This window comes from Mesoplodon densirostris, chromosome 15 (assembly GCF_025265405.1).
Source record: "Mesoplodon densirostris isolate mMesDen1 chromosome 15, mMesDen1 primary haplotype, whole genome shotgun sequence".
NCBI classification, from domain to species: domain Eukaryota; kingdom Metazoa; phylum Chordata; class Mammalia; order Artiodactyla; family Ziphiidae; genus Mesoplodon; species Mesoplodon densirostris.
In genome coordinates this window covers 29,213,909-29,232,832 of record NC_082675.1, presented here as the reverse complement: position 1 = coordinate 29,232,832, position 18,924 = coordinate 29,213,909, and the positions used below count along the sequence as shown (strand labels likewise).

The window sequence follows — 18,924 nt, the reverse complement described above, 5'->3', positions numbered from 1 at the left end:
AATACACTAAAAGGATCATACACCATGATCAAGTGGGATTTATCCCAGGGATGCAAGTATTTCTCAATGTCCATGAATCAATCAATGCAATATAACATATTAACAAACTGAAGAATGAAAAACATTCGATCATCTCAGTAGATGCAGAAAAAGCTTTTGATAAAATTCAACATCCACCTATGATAAACTCTTCAGAAAGTGGGCTTAGAGAGAACATACCTCAACGTAATAAACGCCATATATGACAAACTCATACACAACAGCTAATATCATACTTAACAGTGAAAAGCTAAAACCATTCCCTATAAGATAAGGAACAAGACAAGGATGACCACATTTGCCACTTTTATTCAACATAGTTTTGGAAGTCCTAGCCATGGCAATCAGAGAAGAAAATGTAATAAAAGGGATCCAAACTGGAAAGGAAGAGGTAAAACTGTCGCTGTTTGCAGATGACATACTATACCTAGAAAATCCTAAAGATGCCACCTGAAAACTACTAGAGCTCATCAATGAATCTGGTAAAGTTGCAGGATACAAAATTAATACACAGAAATCTGTTGCATTTCTATAGACTTAACAATGAACTATCAGAGAAATTAAGGAAACAGTCCTATGTACCATTGCATCAAAAAGAATAAAATACTTAGGTATAAACCTACCTAAGGAGGCAAAAGACCCGTACTCTGAAAACTATAAAACACTGATGAAAGAAATTGAAGACCACACAGATGGAAAGATATAGTGTGTTCTTGGATTGGAAGACTCAATATTGTTAAAATGACTGTACTACCCAAAGTAATCTACAGATTCAATGAAATCCCTATCAAATTACCAATGGCATTTTTCACAGGATTAGAACAAAAAAAATTTTTTAAATTTATATGGAAACAGAAAAGACCCTGAATAGCCAGAACAATCTTGGGAAAGAATGGAGCTGGAGCAGTCATGCTCCCTGACTTCAGACTATACTACAAAGCTAAAGTCATCAAACAGTATGGTACTGGCACAGAAAAAGACACATAGATCAATGGAACAGGATAGATAGCCCAGAAATAAACCCATGAACTTATGGTCAATTAATCTATGACAAAGGAGGCAAGAATATACAATGGAGAAAAGACAGTCTTTTCAATAAATGATGCTGGGAAAACTGGACAGTTACAGCTAAAAGAAGGAAATTAGAACATTCTCTAACACCATATACAAAAATAAACTCAAAATGGATTAAAGACCTAAATGTAAGACCAGACACTATAAAACTACTAGAGGAAAACATAGGCAGAATGCTCTTTGACATAAATTGCAGCAATATTTTTTTGAATCCGTTTCCTGGAGTAATGGAAACAAAAGCAGAAATAGATAAACAAACTAATTAAACTTAAAAGCTTTTGCACAGCAAAGGAAACCATAAACAAAACGAAAAGACAACCTATGGAATGGGAGAAAATTTTGCAAATGATGCAACCGACAAGGGATTGATTTCCAAAATATACAAATAGCTCATACAATTCAATAACAAAAAACCCAAACAACCCAATCAAAAAATGGGCAGAACAGAACTGCTGAGCCTGTGCTCTAGAGCCTGCGAGCCACAACTGCTGAGCCCAGGTGCCACAACTGCTGAGCCCAGGTGCCACAACTGCTGAAGCCTGTGCGCCTGGAGCCTGTGCTCCGCAACGGGAGAGGCCACCACAGTGAGAAGCCCGCTCACCACAATGGAGAGTAGCCCCCGCTCGCCTCAACCAGAGAAAGCCCACGCACAGCAACAAAGACCCAACATAGCCAAAAATAAATAAATAAAATAAATAAATTTATTTAAAAAAATGGGCAGAAAATCTAAGTAGACATTTCTCCAAAGAAGACATACAGATGGCCAACAGGCATGTGAAAAGATGCTCAACATCACTAATTATTAGAGAAATGCAAATCAAAACTACAATGAGGTATCACCTCACACCGGTCAGAATGGCCATCATCAAAAAATCTACAAATAATAAATGCTGGAGAGGATGTGGGGGAAAGGGAACCCTCTTACACTGTTTTGGCAGGAATGTAAATTGGTGCAGCCACTACAGAGAACAGTATGGAGGTTCCTTAAAAAACTAAAAACAGAGTTACCATATGATCCAACAATCCCATTCCTGGGCATATATCTGGAAAAGATAAAAACTCTAATTCAAAGAAATACATGCACCCCCATGTTCATAGCAGAACTATTTACAATAGCCAAGACATGGAAGCAACCTAAATGTCCATCAATGGATGGATGAATAAAGAAGCTGTGGTACATACATACAGTGGAATATTACTCAGCCATAAAAAGAGTGAAATAATGCCATTTGCAACAACAACAAGGATGGACCTAGAGATTATCATACTAAGTGAAGTCAGAGAAAGACAAATATCATGCATCACTTATATGTGGAAAAAATGATATAAATGAACTTATATACAAACAGAAATGGACCCACGGACATAGAAAACAAATTTACAGTTACCAAAGGGGAATGGGGGTGACAGATAAATTAGGATTTGGGGATTAACATATACACACTACTATATATAAAACAGATAATCAACTGTATAGCACAGAGAACTATACTCAGTATACTGTAATAACCTATAAGGGAAACGAATCTGAAAAAGAATACGTGTGTGTGTGTATACCCACACCCATGTATAACTGAATTACTTTGTTGTACACCTGAAACACTGTAAATCAATTATACCTTAACTTAAAAAAATAATAAAGTCAATGACTTTCTCTCCTCTTATACTGAAAATTTGGCTTTGCCCCCATTCAGCAGTTAGTAGCCAGAGCAGTCATCATCCCTGTTCCCCTCAGGATTGAGGAATATCAAAGAAAAGGGGGGACTGAAACTGGGCAGGACCCTGTGGGGCCTTCCTTGTGACAGAACCCACCCTCCTGTGTCCCCTGCCTCTTGTTTGTAGAAAAGTTTTAGCCTCCTAGGCCTTCCCCAATTTCCAAAGAGCAGATTTAATCAGAGAAGTGAGAAAGTGCAGAAACAAAGGAAGACAGTTAAGCAAAACAATAGTTTAGCCATAAAACAAAGTCAAGGACCTTTAGTTCTTCCTCAAGGGCAATAGAAAATATCCTGAGTTGTTTTGCAGATACTAAATCCCCCACCAGGTGGAGAAGTTAACTACACGCTGACCATCGGCACACAGACCCCCCAGAGTGGTTGGAACCAGAAGGTTGATGATGTTGACTCCTGAAATACCACCCTGTTACCTCACCACCCACCAATCAAACAAACGTCCACAAGTTGATTAGGCACCCTGACCCTCTCCCTCACCTTGCCTTTAAAAATGCTTACCTGAAAGCCATCAGGGAGTTCTGGTCTTTTGATCATGAGCTGCCCATCCTCCTTGCCTGGCCCCATGTTGGGTGCCCTGCAGTAAATGCTGCACTTCCCTTCACAACCCGGTGTCAGTAGATTAGCTTTGCTGTGTGTCAGGCGAGTGAAATCAAGTTTGGTTCAGTAGTTCAGTAACGTGCTCAATTATTGGTAGCTATTAGCTACTAAAAATCAGCAAAATATTTTAAAAGTTATTAATAGTAAGAGCACAAAATATCTAATCTCATAAAGCTTACCTTTTATCTTCCCTTATTTTCTTGGCCAAATTATTTTAATATGACAAATTTGAAATCATTAATATATTTTATTTCAGCCCAGTTGGCACATTAATTTTAATCAAGGTATTATGATTACTACCATACTATGAAAGGGGCAAGTAGTAAAAAGGTAATGAGTACGAGCTCAGTGCTGATAAACATATGCTTTGCATTTATGTAGTGGCTTCAATTATGGGTCTTTAACATCTGCCCATCAATTTGTTAATGGAAAAAAGCTGGGTCAGGAGGCTGGGCTGTACATGGTGGCTCCACCCAGGGGCTCTGGAAGTGGAAGAGTGCCTGGAGAGGAACTGTGATGAGTGGCATTTACAAGAGAGGGGTCAGAAACCCAGACTGGCAAGTAGGGTTTCTGCGAGCTGCAGGTAACCAGCAGATGCATGAGCTGCTGACTCAAGCCTCCCTATTCTAATGGCCCACGTTAGGCCTGCAGTGATTTGTTGACTTAGGATTGTACTCCTGCCTTAAAGGAAAAACACAGGGCTGTACGTGGCCCTTACGTGTTAAAGAGCACAGACTACACACTGTCAGCTGTTTTGAAGATGTTGATGGTTCCATCTTTGTATTGCTGACTTTTTCTCATTTCCATATTGAACCTGCTCATTCATTGACTCCACAAACATTTACTGAGCACCTGTTGCATGCCAGATAGTTTTCCAAATCTAGGGATGTGGTGGTAAAGAAATCTGACAAATACCCGTGTCTTCATGGAACAATGTAATAGATGCTGAGTGCAGTGGAGAAAAAGAAGATGCAGGAGGAGTAGGAAGGGCAGGAAGCACTGCAGAGACACGGCAGTCGAGAAGCTATTGGAAGGAGCCCCTGGCCAGGGAGGAAGCCCGGTCTGTAGAGCTGTGAGACAGAACCAGGGAGTAAATGACTGCGTGAATGACACAAGGCCTCCGTCCCAGTTATTGGACCTGTTCAGTGATGGAATTTGGCAGAGCATAAGCATCTGCCTGGCCCTCGATGTGTTTCATCACGGCTGAGAACTGCGAGGGCCAAAGAGACAAGCTTCTTGGCTGGGGGTCCCATTACCACACATGGGAGGTGTGTAGACTGGGGACCCCTGTAGCTGTGGTAACTATTTCTTTGATCAAGCTGGACAGCAAGAGTTGTCTGTACTTTTGTTTCCACTTAACACAATTAAAAGTCTGTTACATGTAGTCATCCCTTCAGCTACTTGCTTCCCTTTACGTCTCGACAGGAGCACACGTCACACTGTGGGAACAGAGACCTGCCAAGACAGACCACGTGTTTCCATTGTGCAGGGCTGGGAGATGAACCACCAGTAACCAGACGGTGCCAACACGAAGTGGCGGGTGCAGGTGTGTTTGGGTTTTTTGGTCTGTTTTTAATATATGTCAACTCATCTTTCTGTTCGTTTTTTTTTTTTTTTTTTAAATTTTGGGAGATGGACTCAGGTTCTTTATAGCAAATAGTAAAACTGAACTTGCCTTTGCCTCCCCAAGTTTCAAATAAATGCAGCATATACTGTTTCTTGCATTCATGTAATATAATCAGGTTCGTTATCAATACAGAGAAATATTGTTTAATAACACTTGGCTTCAGTAAAAGTGCTGGCGTGGATGCACAGAGATCTCTCTGAGTTTCTCACTACAGTGGGTCATGCTCTCGGTTACTCAGCTGTTCAGTGTTTGTGCAGTATTGGTTCTTTGACCCTGTGTGTTGTGTCTCTCCTGGTTAAACGTGACCTCAGAGACCACCTCATCCAACACCCTCACTTTAAAATTGAAGAAACTGAAATCCAGAAATGTTAAGGTGCCTTCCCAATGTCTGATAGCTGTTTTGCTGCCATGCTGGAGCACAGTTTAGTTAGAACCATTTCAGATACTTGAGACCAGGTACTGCTGGAAGGCTCTGCTTCACTAATTACAGACTAGTTTTTTTTTTTCCAGTTATCAGAAAGCTCTTTTTGCAGGTGAATACCATTGTGGAGCAGGGTCAGCTCCAGTTCCTACCATGAAGGAGGTGTGCCCACCACCGGCTACACCAGGAGGAGTGCCTTAGGCCACCACAGGAGCCGCACAGAAGTGGGGGTGTCCAGCCAATTACACCCACAGTGCTCAGTCCAAGCTCACAGTCTGTGGATCTGACTCCTTAAATGACCTTGAGATTGTGGTAGGATGACCCAAGTCATCTTCCCTTCCTTGGTGGACAGCTGAAATCTTCTCAGGCTTCTTCTGTCTTTGGGGTGTCTAAGGTCAAAGTTTTTTCCCTTTAAATGAGAAGTTATTCTGTTTTCTATTTACACCTTAGGCTCCCTGCTGCAGGAGCTACACTGCTGAGGTTTACCTGTGCAGAATCTTGCTGTTCCTTCTCTTTCTCCCAAGTGATTTCCTGAAGCTTTTACATCATGTTTGCTTAGGAATTTGATATTCAGGTTAGCTTTCCAGAAATCCTCAATTTCTCTTTGGTATTTCCACTCTCCCAAACACTGTTGCTTCCGGAAAAGTTTGGGGTGTGACATTTTCTGCTGTGTTACCCTAGGGAAAAGAACTGGAGGAGGTAGGCCAGGGACCAACAGATGATTCCTGCAGTTACATGGGAACATCAAAGCAAAGAAGAATTATACAGAAGGGCACACTTCTAGTGAGGCTGCCCCTTCTTTCTAGCCACTCCCGAGGGAAGGAAGTTCTGCCTTTTCTTCAATTCATAGACAGTCACGTTCGTTGGAGCTGCTCTGAGAGCACTCACTCCTAGTACAGGAGCCAGCGTCTGGCCCCCTGGGTGAGTGGAACATCCAGGTGATCCCTCAGCTTTTAAGCCCCAGGGACATAAGTGAACTTTAATTAATGCCCCAGTTTTCAAGAGCCTACTTTTAGAGAACTGTGTCCTGTCAGTTCTGAAGCCCTTTTACTTTCACTACTTCGATGGTAAGGAAGTGGCTCAGATTTTGCCACCAGCATCACAATCCAACAGCAGAAACAGACCTGTAGAATGTTCCACACAGTAAAATCTATTCTAAATAGATAAATATATATACATCATACACATTTTAATGGAACGAGCCAGAACAGCATTGTGAATTCAGTCTGCCAGGTAACTCCACCTGAACATTTAATTAGTGCAAGCAGAATTTTATATTAAGTAGGTTCTTAGCTCTTTAATTTTTTTGGATGAGCAAAGGGAGATGTTTCTAGAAGTGGGCCTTAGGCTGACATGCAGGAAGAAGGTGCATTCTGATGAATGTGTATGTGTGTGTGTAACTGGAGTCTTGAAACACATCATATGTGCAATCAAGCCCTTACCTAGAAGAGTTCTCCTTATGAAATTCTAGACTCTGATGATTTGCAACTATACAACTTCTCAACAGGAGCTGAGAAGGAAAAAGAAAGATGCAGTTAAATAAGGGTTACCCAGAGCTTCCCTTCCTGGTACCCAACCTCTCTGTGTATCTGGAATCCAGGAGGCACAAGGCAAGGGCTGTGACCCGGATTCAGAAAGTCAGTGAACATTAGAATTATGAGCTGACATCTTGTTACACACATGTCACAGAGAAACTTTAGCAGAAGAAGAGCCTAAAATATATCTGGCAAATAAGTAATGAATTAATATCCCACTCAATATCACGTAATGTTTAAGATACGTAAAGGGCTAATGATGCTCTATATTTAGTTAACATAAAGACAAAAGAACTTTCCTAAATTCATTCTGGGTTTAATCTTCCTAATTTTTTCTTGACCCTTTAAGAGCTACAGCAAGAAATTTTCTTCATTGGACATTTTAAGAATATATACCTTGAGGAATTCGATTTAGGAAAAAAACTAAAAGCTTTATCTTTCTATACATAATTTGTCTCCATAGATGTGACTTCTTATATAATAATTGTTACATATACTATTTATAGATTTTAGTTTCCTACCCTGCTGCGCTGAAAAAGGAGGCAGGCTGCTCGGTGACACAGCAGAGTTACAGTGACTGCTCATTTTCATTTATTTTTCCAGTGTGGTCCTTGTAGATTGTATTTCTCAAGCTGATCGTAAACTGCTGATGTCATAATATATCTTGTCTTCCCAACCTAGGTGGTTTCCAACAGCTAGTTACCAAAAGACATCATCATTTTACAACAGGAACTCCACACAGAAGGTATGATGTAAAGTCATTTATTTTCCCCTCGATAAATTTTAAAAGACTTTAATGGAAAACGTTTAGTACTGTCATGTCACGCTGAATGCCAGCAGTACCTTGACTTTTATACACACAGGAAGCCAGGTCAACGTGTACACATGTCCCCATGGCCCTTCAACAGTTTTGCATGTACAAAATTGTCTGCTATTTTGCTTTAGCAAACAGCAACATAATTTAAAACTTTCATGTCTCCTATGTGACACCTAAAATCAGTCCAACATTTATTAATACAGTTAGAAAAATAAAAGCCTTAAAAAATTCATGGTATGAGCTCATGGTGCTAATCACATGACATGAGTTTATGAGTTCATGGGATCTCATCAAATGTAAGATCATTTTAAAAATTCCTACATAACAACTTTCTGGTTTAATTTGAAAGGCTTAAGACTTGAAATCTAGTAAGACTGTTAAGTCAATGTACAAATCAATTACTTGATTTAACTTTTACTTGCCTTGGGAGAGTTAATTCTCATTGTCCACTGAATGAACGCCTTTCAAATATTAATAACTATATTACAGTATTTACAAGCTTTCTTATCTATCCTGAACTGATAGAAAGTTCAGCTGTGAGAAGGGTGAGCTCATGAGGCGGGGGATGCAAGGGAGGGTGTGAGCCTGGAGGGAGAGGGCGAAAGTGAAGCCCCCCGCTGGGATACATCAGGCTCCAGGAGACCAGCCAGCCAATGATGCTGTTGTTGTCAGACCAGAAGTGCGTGCCAACAACCAGGACAAAGAGGAGGCCTGGGAAGGTGTGTTATCCCAGTAGGAAGGGAGGAAGAAGCTAGGCCTCAGGTCAAACGAGGCTGAGGACTGAAAGCATGCCCCACAGGCTGGCAGTGAATGACCCTCTGGAAGTTACCCGATTTGGTTGAGGTGCTGGGGATACATGCCATGGATAAGGGAGGGGATAAGTGCAAGAATTTGTTTTGGCACCAGATAGTGATGCTCATTTGATTTCTACAATATTAGCTGTGCCATGTGCCCTTTTCTACTGTACTTTCTGCAAACTGTCCCACGGAGACCTACCACCCACTTGACCTCTTCAATACACTTGGCAAAGCCTGTTAGTGCTGTGGACAGTGCTGTGGACGCTCTGCTAAGAGGCGCCCACAATGCCCAGACAGCCTGCACAGTGTCACAAACCTGGAGAAGTGAAGTCAAAGACTAGATGTGCTAGATTTTATGTGCCTTGTGAATGTCGATGGGATTCTCATTTAGGGGGTTTAGTTTCTTGTGTTTTAATAACACCTGTAAACTAGTCGTTATTTTAAAAAGCACACTCTCCTAGGTCTGGTCTGTGCATGGATACAAACACCACCCCATCTCCCTTGCACCCTTCCTGGTGGCTGTTTAGAAGCTGCTCACACCAAAACTTTATAAATGAGATTCACTCAATATAATGTTTAAAGCTCTCACGTGAGAGTCTTTAAAACTTTAAACGTTTCCATAATCAGTAAGGGTTCTCTGGTGGCCCACTTTTACATGCAAATACAGACAAACTGTTAACATGCATTACTTCAGTCAATTGGTAAAGTTTATTTTGTAAGTGTAAGTAATTTTAAGCCATTTACTAATTTATAAATTTCGGTCACGTAAAACCACTACCAGGGCAGTTCTGAGGTATTACTGTTAATTCACTATAGAAATGTTCCTGTATTGTGAGGTGGTGTGAAGTGTGACTGCCCTGCCTTTTGGTGGCGCTGACTACAGATGTGTCCTAGAGAGCGTTCAGGAAACTGCTGTGTGTGTGCATTAACTGAGCTTCCAAACGTGACTGGCAACTTGACTGGCTGGTCTGCCAAGCGAACCAAAATCATAACGACGGCCATGGAACGGGCCACACAAGTCGAGACATGACACATGTATGGTGCTGCCTCAACCTGGCTTCATCAACACCCGTCCTACTCAAGTCACTTACAAGGAGAATGTGTGCAAAAAGCATCCACAAAGCCTATCAGCAGGTTAATTTTAAATGAACTAGGCCATGTTTTTGCTTTTAAAATTCATTTATAAAAATAAATTTCAGTTTGAGACCTTAGATACCAAATTGTGGCTTAATTTAGTCGTGATGGCGAGACTAAAGTTATGAAAACCGCACTTGGAAATGTGAGCACTCCAGCTCGTTCCCTGCGGCGTGGCCGACGCGCTCACAGCCCTTCTCCTATTGGCCAAAATACTCAACTTCTGGACAAACGTCTAGCCTGCCCTTGTCCCCAAGCGCCACAAAACTTTAAACCTTAGACCTCCAATATAAAACTACTAGTAACCATAATACATTCAAGATAAGGAAAGCCCTGCACCTGCCTCGAGAGACACCGCCTCACTGCCCGGGCACAGACACAGCGTGGGGGACGTGGGCGCCCACTTGAGCATACAGCTTATTCAGATGCTTTGTACTGGAGCGCAGAGTAAAGTCCCTCCCAAGTCTTTATCTCAGAGCAACAATAATTTAAAACCAGTTTGAGAGCATGAGCAAATCCTTGTAGGTTCTGTGCTGTGAGACGGTAACAGCCTGGCCCAGCCTCCAGGGATCTGTGTGCATCAGGTAGGAACACTGTCGGGTGGAAATGCCAATATTACTTACTGCTTAGACTGTGCTGACTTTGACGCCTGTGTTAGACCGATTTCTCACACCAGAAGCTTTCTGCCTCAGTCAGAAAATTATTTGAGGGACAGTAAAGAACTGAACTAAGGAAGAAGTTTCTGGCCTCCAAATCCCCAGACACACAGAAGCAAGTTTCAAACTACTGTCCTCTCTCAGTGCAGACAAGGGACTGGCTGATATGAACACAGTGTTCAGTCTGTGGAACAGTGTGATGCAGCAGAACCCTGATCTCATGCAAACCCGAACCAGTTAACTGCGAGAAGACAGCCCCGCTCAGTGTTCTCTCGTGAATGCGACTCTGCACACGAATGCATGGGGCTCAGACCTCACTGATGGTCCTCTCTGAAGGGCAGTACTCCGAAGGGCCTGCCGAGGACATGTAGAAAGACTGCGTTTTCCTTTTCAATCGGGCTCTTTTGTTGGCCAGCACCAGGCTATGCCGGCTTGAGTTGATGATTTCTGAAATGAACTTTTTGCAGTCTACACACACCTCCATGGTGCTCCAGTCCTCCATCAACTCTTTGGGAAATTGGAGTTCTTCATCTGATTTGTCCACAGACTTGGATTTTGAGGACAATCTGGAAAAAAACAAAACATTTACAACATCCATTATTATTACTTATAGTTCTACTGCAATAGTAAGAAAATATGTGCAGAAAAGTAAATCTGTTGGCAAAACATGATGGAATGGGTGGGTGATTTAGTCATGTCAGTTTTGTCCAAAGAAGAAGTTATAATTGGCGACAACTTTCCAAATATTTTTGGGGACTTCTCTGGTGGCACAGTGGTTAAGAATCCACCTGCCAATGCAGGGGACACGGGTTCGATTCCTGGTACGGGAAGATCCCACATGCCGTGGAGCAACTAAGCCCGTGTGCCACAACTACTGAAGCCCATGTGCCATGACAACTGACCCATGTGCTGCAACTACTGAAGCCTGCGTGCCTAGAGCCTGTGCTCCGCAACGAGAAGCCACCGCGATGAGAAGCCTGCGCACCGCAATGAAGAGTAGCTCCCGCTCACCACAACTAGAGAAAGCCCACACGCAGCAATGAGATCCAATGCAGCCAAAAATAAAAAAAATAAAGACATGTCAAATTATTTAAAAAAAAAACAAAATATTTTTTAAGAAAGAAACCAGGAAACCTTTTATTAAGAAATAATAATATGGGGCTTCCCTGGTGGCACAGTGGTTAAGAATCCACCTGCCAATGCAGGGGACACAGATTCGAGCCCTGGTCCGGGAAGATGCCACATGCCACGGAGAAACTAAGCCCGTGCACCACAACTACTGAGCCTGTGCTCTAGAGCCTGTGAGCCATAACTACTGAAACCGTGTGCCACAACTACTGAAGCCTGTGCACCTAGAGCCTGTGCTCCGCAACAAGAGAAGCCACTGCAGTGAGAAGCCCGCACACCACGACGAAGAGTAGCCCCCACTCGCTGCAACTAGAGAAAGCCCACACGCAGCAACGAAGACCCAACGCAGCCAAAAATAAAAATAAATAAATAATGTTATATATAAAAAAATACTACTACTAAAAGCACTTACTAACCCTTCTAGAATTTTTGGAAAATAGGATATTCAGAGTATTCACCTGACTACTATACATAGATAGATCATGAACTTTAACAACTGAAATGAAATGAAATACATGTTGCTAATCTCTCTGATTCAGAGAGAACTTCAAGTTCTTTCTCCAGTGACCCTGTGTCATGGTTAATGAACATTAGTTAACTGTAGATGGTAGGTCAGACTATAAGAAGCTGAAGTAAATTTATCTTAATCCTACGACAAATCCTGAAAAGTTACCTTTGGACCAGCTTTCTTGTCATTTCGTATTTATCAAATGTGCTTCCCCCTCCACAACAATTCTCTATATCTGGGTGACTGACTATTTGGATTCCAGAGAGCTGGAGTTAACTAGACCAACATCATCATAAATGTTTTGGGTAGTTTTTGGAAATAACTAGGAACCATCTACTCATTCACTATCTTAATTAAACCAAACAGGAACGTAGAGCTAGTGCAGGAAAGAACAGACCGTAGTTCACCTGCCCTGAGCCCGTGGACAGCAGCCCATACTCAGAGGTCAGTATGGGGACTGAGCACAGAGGCAGGAACCTCGGGTACAGGTTACTGCTGGGCTCTCAGCTCCCTCACCTCACTGTCCACAGACCCTGACATGCAGAATGGCTACCGTCCAGCATCTGGCACCAACACCAGTGTCCCTCCCAAACAGGAGGCCGCTGGTGCATAAAATCCCAACACCCTGGGCCCTGCCAGTGTGTGGTCTGACCTGTCTTTCTTAAGGACCAACACTAACCTTACTCTGCATTAAATGCAAAGGGATGGGTATTCGGGCACCTTTTTTCTTTTAAATTGTCAGCTCTTGGCATAAAGCTTTATTTCTGCCTTTACAATAGGAAAGTAAGCCAAAGTTATCACAGACTACTGTAAACACAGGATTAAAAAGATTTTTTTCAGAACTAAAGAAGGAAAGAAAGATTTAGACTGTTATGTGCAAGTGTTCAACTCCATTGAAAACAAGGTCAGTTTTAAAGATGACTTAAAGGACACACAAAAGTAATTACTTCCAAAGTAGAAAAAAAATTAAACTGAGAGATTAAGTATCTTTCAGGGAGCTAGCCATCATCCCTTGTCATGTGACCTTTGGCAAGTTTTGGAGATTTGTGTACAAGTCAAAACTATATTAAAACCAAGCCACCCATCCACCCAAACCCCTGCAAGCCAAAACCCCACCATATCACCACAGTCCTCAAAAGAGCTCTCGTCTTTCACAAAGGATACACTGGAGACCCGGCCCCTTGCTCACCTGGCAATGCTCCGAAGTGGCCGATGGTGGCCAGTGGAGGGTTTTTCTGGCCTCATACTACTTTCCCCTCTCTGCAAGGCAGAAGGTCCCAATGAAAAGATAGGAAGGGTGGAGTATGGCTTGGAGGGCAGCCGCATCTAGTATCCCAAATAAAACTGAGAATGAGCAGTACTGTTAAAGAGGCAGAGTCAGTAAAATTAGCACACGTTGTGATTTCACTAAGCTTAGCTTACCTTTTTGCAACACTGTGAGCACACCGGCCTGTACACAAAATCAGAAGTGTTACTCAGCATGATAACCACGAATGCAACTGCAGAGTTAGAGAAGCCGCAGGCTGCATGGCTGTGAATTTCTACAGTAAGTCCCCTGGACTCTCTGCTTCTTCTATCAGAACGTAACAAACTGAGACAACTGGATTGCCAAAAAGACAATCACACTGTAAAACTTAACTCTTACACTGTGTCCTATGAAAGGATCAACTTACGTCTGTTTGGGATTTTCTTACTTGTCTATCCTGGGATCATATGACAGTCACATCTATTTTTTTCTGTTCAACATGACATATTATTATTAGACCTATCTTGGATATGAAAAGAAATACATGCAGAGAAACTTTCCAGGCTTAATATCAAATAATTGTCCACTCTTGAAGCAATCACTATTACTAACTTACAAGCACAGCACATGATAACAGACTGGATTATTTCTAGTATTGTTCCTCAGAGAAAAATGATGAAACAGTGGATCCTTAACTGCTGTCATCAATTACAAAAGCCTTACCTCTTACAGAACTGACAGGTATAAGACCAAGTGAAGAAGGAAAATCTCCTGGTTCGGCAACAAAAGCAGAGCTAAAAAATAAAAATTTTAAAGGAGAAAAAGGCATTGCCAATAATTAATTTCCTAATTTGCATGTTTGGACACACATTTATATGTGGAAAGTTTAGTAGACAAAGGGAGAAGAGCATTTAGAGACCCTTTTATTAAGTTTGGTTCTGTGATCATTATAATCTGCTCTGTATTTGATTATAATTCTACCTTTAAATGGTAATAAAAGGCCACAGTTCTCAAGGGTCTTGCCACCATGGAAGCAACCTGAAGAAGGTTCTGAAAAAGTCTTCTCTGTTTCTCAGATACATTTTCTCTACAATCCTTTAAAAGTGTAACAACTAAGGGCAGACCTTGTTTTATGAAGGCATACCATTATTTATTATGGTGGTTTTAACCTTCTGGTTTTCAATTTCCCAGGGAGAAATAAAAATACTCACTTTTGTGAGCAAGGCAGAAGAGGGACTGCCTGCCACGGGGTAAGCCTCTTACCTCCTAGAATCCCCCCAAAGTCCTATGCCATCTGGCCAGCAGACAGTGTCCTCAGGGGACATGCCTGTGACCGACCACTCTTCTAACCCTGCTGATCCATCAACTGTAAGTGGCTCTACCTTTCCTTTTTTCAGAGCAGTGTAGACATCTTTATACTGTTGGTATTTTTCCAGCTCTGCCTTCACCAGGACCTGACGAATATGCATCACCTCCTCCACAGTAAGTGCTAGGCATTCCACTGGGTAGCAGAATTCCTCCTGAAATTCAAAATTCCACATGAATAAGAAGCTCCCACCACCCTTCTGGCAAGGCAAAGTTCCCCTTCAGATCAGTCACCTGGTTAGTAGCTTCAGAGAAGAAAAGAGGTTTCCCAGTAAACACGAGCAGAGCCGGCTCACTCTGGGGACCACACAGTTTCTAATTACACTGAAACAAGAGATGGCAGAAAACTTCCGGGGACCATGTGAAACACTGTAGCCACTGAAATTTCCAATTAATAAAATTTCCTCACATTTGTTTAAATGTTTTGCCTCAGGTATCTCTATTCCATGAAGTGGAGCTACATATCTATGAATTGAAATCTTGGGAAAAAAATGTTATTGTTCTAAACCAAATTTCTGTCAGTTTTCTCCTATGATTACACGAAGATATTATTTAGTTTTGTGTTGTATATATCTGCTAATAGATAAATAGCAAATCTACAACATTGGTACTGTTTTAAAAACTGATTTGTGGTACCCAGAAGAGCCAAAAGAAGGTGGTTAGTAATCGATATTGAGAAGCGTTATTTAGTGGTAAGTTACATCAGCACAGCCTAAAAACTCCTAACAGTGTGAGTGGAACTGGACCTGGAAGCCAGCAGGCACTCCCGTCAGGCTGCCCCACGCTCTCCAGATCTCTCATCACTTTTAAACAACTGCGGAAGCACAGTCCGCACTGGACAGATGTGGAGACACTCAAGAGAACTCTGACGATAAATATCGAAGTTGGCTGTCTTATGTTAATGGTTTCCCTAACAACAGTGGAGGAAGATGTTGATGTAACTGATCCCACTGAATAAAGAGCCTCACACCATCTGCTCCCCAGCCGGCCCTGCGCTTGATTGGTGGGCCCAGTAGAAAGACAGAACGGTTTTGTGCGCCCGCACCCTGCTGGACTTCACAAGGGCCATTGTGGCGGAGCGACACAACCCCGATGTCCTCGGTGCACACACGCTGTAACTCACGCCCACACACACAATAGTGCTGCTCACAGGCATTCTGGAATCAAACAAGCCAAAGGAGACAGCACAGGACTATGAGTGCAGAGTCGGTTTATGGAGTTTTAACATTTAGTTCTGTCTTTCAATCAGAGAAAAACAAAAATAAATCTAGGTTGCAAACTTGAAAAACATTAGCATTTACTAAAAAAAAAAAAGTAGTTTGCAGAACTACTGCTTCTTACAAATAATCAATGCAAAATCATCTCTGTTCAAGCTAACTTAGGGAAGATTAAATTTGCTAAAAATGTTTTGGAAAAGATCCTGCAATTGAAGGTTTAAGATGAAGAGCTTAGTATCTGGAGGGTGGGAGGATAATTCATGTGCTCTAGGATGTCTGATATACTCAAAAAAACCCACCATCACCCAATTTTCTTTCAACGGGAAGAGCTTTCAAAGTTGGCACGTCCAATATTTCCTGAGCTTCGCTTGACCCTGAGAACAGAGTGTGGGAATGGGCTCGCCTCTGAACGCTGGGCATCACAACTGTGCAGATAGTAGGGTCAGCTGCACATGTCTGAACAGCGACTTTTCCAGCTTCTGACACAGTTCGTAAGAAGTATCCCTACGGTCATCTTTGTTCATCAGCAACAAGCATGACTATCGTACATTTTCTGACAGTTACCTATGTGACAATATTGCTGAGCTGGAGTAAAATAACATATGAATCTAACAAACAAGCAGAAGACCACTCCCTGAGATTGGCTGTAGTGTATTAGGAAGATGGTGATGGTGCCAACGTCACAGCTGCAACGCCTGGGTGGCGGGGATGCTCCACACACAGCAACCCAGACAGCCCGCAGCTCCCAGTCCTCAGTCTCAAGTCATAAAGGGGCCAGTCAAGCACACTTCCGACTTACTGCTTTGACCCATGCACAAATCCAGTGTTCCATCAGATGTAATAAGAAATTGTGGATTTTTTTGCGTTCTTGTTTTTTAAAATTTCAAGCAGATTACCCTTTAGTAAAATACCTTCCATCAGGTCAAATGCTAATGTTTTAATTCTGGTGCTTTTCCAAGGACAACAAAACTTTAATGCAACATGAAAGAAGATAATAGTTACTAGAATAGCTTTCATTATTTTTTTCAACTGACAAAAAATATTAATTCAACATCCCCAAAGCCAAATTAAACCTTAACGGATCTTGCTGAGATGCTGATGCCCCAAACTGTGAAGAGCACTCAGGGTTCCACCCGTGAGCCGAGCCCTAGTCCCCGCTGTTACGACGGGCTGGGTCACGTCTGCAGCAGGCACTGACCTCCATTCATGGCATGGACTCCGGGGACCAGAGCAGCACAACTCTGATTCTCTGGCTGCCCTGTGCTTCAGTGTGGCTTCCAAATTTAGGAAAGGGAAGCTAAATCTTGAAGAGTTTTAATAGAGATTACAATATACTGTAGGAGCAGATGTGCTTTTAGAATCCACTGTTACGTACGTCACTAAAATGGCTGAGTTTTTGTTAAAATATTCTGGTTATATTTACCATTCAAAAGGGGTCAGAGTTAGGGAGCACAGAAATCAGAGAGCATGGTGTATAATCTGGTTACTGAGCCAGAGAAGTTGAAATGGTCATATTTTATAGAGTGTTCTTGGTTAGCAAAAACTTCATAAATAAGTAGCAGATATTTGACAATTATCCAAAACAACCATTGGTTTTTGTTTTTAATAAACCAAAGGAAGGCAGATTTAAATAAAAATAGCAAATATTAAGTTTAATTACTCTTCTTTTTTCAAGTTCACCTTTAAATTTCAAGGTGTTCTCTGTCTAAAGTCACATGTAGACTTAGTAGACAGACTGTTTGGGGAGGGTTGAAAATAAAAATAAAATGTCAGCAGATCTTCAGAAACAGCAGCAGGAGGGACAGGATTAAATGCCACCTCCACATCTGACCATGTGCTCACAGGGCCAGATCTAAAATGAAAAACGAGATTTATCCTGTATTTCACGGCAAATAAAGAGAAAGGAATCTGTTGTACCTCATTTACATTCAGTCTCTTTTCTAAACCAAGATGGGTCATAAAGAAAAACAAAGAAACCAGCTGCTGGTTCGCTTATCCAGGACAGGTCTGGTAAACAGAGGACTGTGGAGAGCCTGGCTGGGCGGCTGCCGACACCTGGTCAGCAGGTCAGCAGCTTGGGTCACACTGGGGGCAGGGGAAACCTCAATATGGTCCGAGGCTTTTTATCCCACTTAAGTTTGGAAACTATTATACTTCCTTTAAAAAATGTATTCTGTATGAAAATCTCAAAAACAATACAAAATGAGATTTTAAATCACATCAATTAAAAAAAACTTCAAATTTCTCTCTACAGAGAAGCACGGTGTTTTTTCATAACAACCACATAACATCCTGACCATCACAACACAGCTTTAAAGGTGCTGGAGAAGAGAAAGACTGCCCGAGCCTCCCTGGCCAGGCACCTGAGTGTATGGGCAACAGCTCTTCTGAGGGTGGGGCGGCCCCGGGCTGAGGGAAGGCCCTGATTGGGGGGTGAGGGGTGGGGGGACGTGGTTCAATCAGGGGGCTCAGAAGCACCGCCCACAGCTCCTCTGTGCTGATGCCGCTGCATTCTGAGTTTGTTGTCCTTTCACTATCGTCCCGTCAATTGAGATCATGGTGTGATCTACGCATCTACCAAAGATTGGAATCAACAGTCAGAAGCGAAGTGTCCATCTAAGCTGTTAATTTTTGCAGAGTGCAGTAGCTGAGGGATCACTGCCAAAGAGGCAGAGAGGAAAATAATTCCCAGAACCAGCAGAAAGAGGCCAACCTTTGCGGATTTCCACCTGCTGGTAAAAGCTTTCTCACACAGATAATACATAGCCCCTGCTACCCCCAACAAGGCTGCCTCCAAAGGGTGAGAGCCGAGCAGAGAAGCTGTTTGAAGGGTAGAAAAAAGCGGTCGGAAAGGTGTCGTTGGCCATACTCTGGTTATCCTAGGAACCTGAACAATAGATAAAGGAAAAGAAAACGGCAGGGGAAAAAGAAAAGGAGAAAATAATGCTGAATATGAGTGACCTACAAATAGCGATTACAGAGCATGAAACAAAAATAAACAAAACGGAAACACCATGGAGGACGTTAATGGTA

The 18,924-nt window shown here is 42.2% G+C and overlaps 2 protein-coding genes across 8 annotated transcripts in view; one reads left to right on the top strand and one right to left on the bottom strand.

The window, feature by feature from the left end:
- PRELID3A (PRELI domain containing 3A) overlaps nucleotides 1-18,304 on the top strand; it is a 67,613-nt gene extending 49,309 nt beyond the window's left edge. For 2 of the 5 annotated variants that reach the window (XR_009534559.1, XR_009534558.1), the window contains 3 exons: nucleotides 4,866-4,986; nucleotides 5,939-6,062; nucleotides 7,705-7,768. Coding sequence is in view for 3 of the 5 variants with exons in the window: in XM_060119580.1 (XP_059975563.1) it covers nucleotides 4,866-4,986; nucleotides 7,705-7,768; nucleotides 18,146-18,179 (219 nt within the window). In the remaining 2 variants the exon portion in view is untranslated. Of the gene's footprint in view, nucleotides 1-4,865; nucleotides 4,987-5,938; nucleotides 6,063-7,704; nucleotides 7,769-14,500; nucleotides 14,560-14,745; nucleotides 15,216-18,145 lie in introns of those variants that run through there. The other 3 variants (XM_060119581.1, XM_060119580.1, XM_060119585.1) reach the window with 3 other exon arrangements.
- The window catches only part of SPIRE1 (spire type actin nucleation factor 1), a 190,116-nt gene continuing 178,961 nt past the window's right edge, over nucleotides 7,770-18,924 (bottom strand). Inside the window, exons 12-17 of one of the 3 annotated variants that reach the window (XM_060119578.1) lie at nucleotides 18,605-18,778; nucleotides 14,692-14,829; nucleotides 14,033-14,103; nucleotides 13,486-13,513; nucleotides 13,253-13,389; nucleotides 7,770-10,993 (exon numbers count right to left, since the gene is read on the bottom strand). In XM_060119578.1, coding sequence (XP_059975561.1) covers nucleotides 10,735-10,993; nucleotides 13,253-13,389; nucleotides 13,486-13,513; nucleotides 14,033-14,103; nucleotides 14,692-14,829; nucleotides 18,605-18,778 — 807 coding nt within the window. In that variant the 3' untranslated portion in view covers nucleotides 7,770-10,734. The remainder of the gene's footprint in view (nucleotides 10,994-13,252; nucleotides 13,390-13,485; nucleotides 13,514-14,032; nucleotides 14,104-14,691; nucleotides 14,830-18,604; nucleotides 18,779-18,924) is intronic. The other 2 variants (XM_060119579.1, XR_009534557.1) reach the window with 2 other exon arrangements.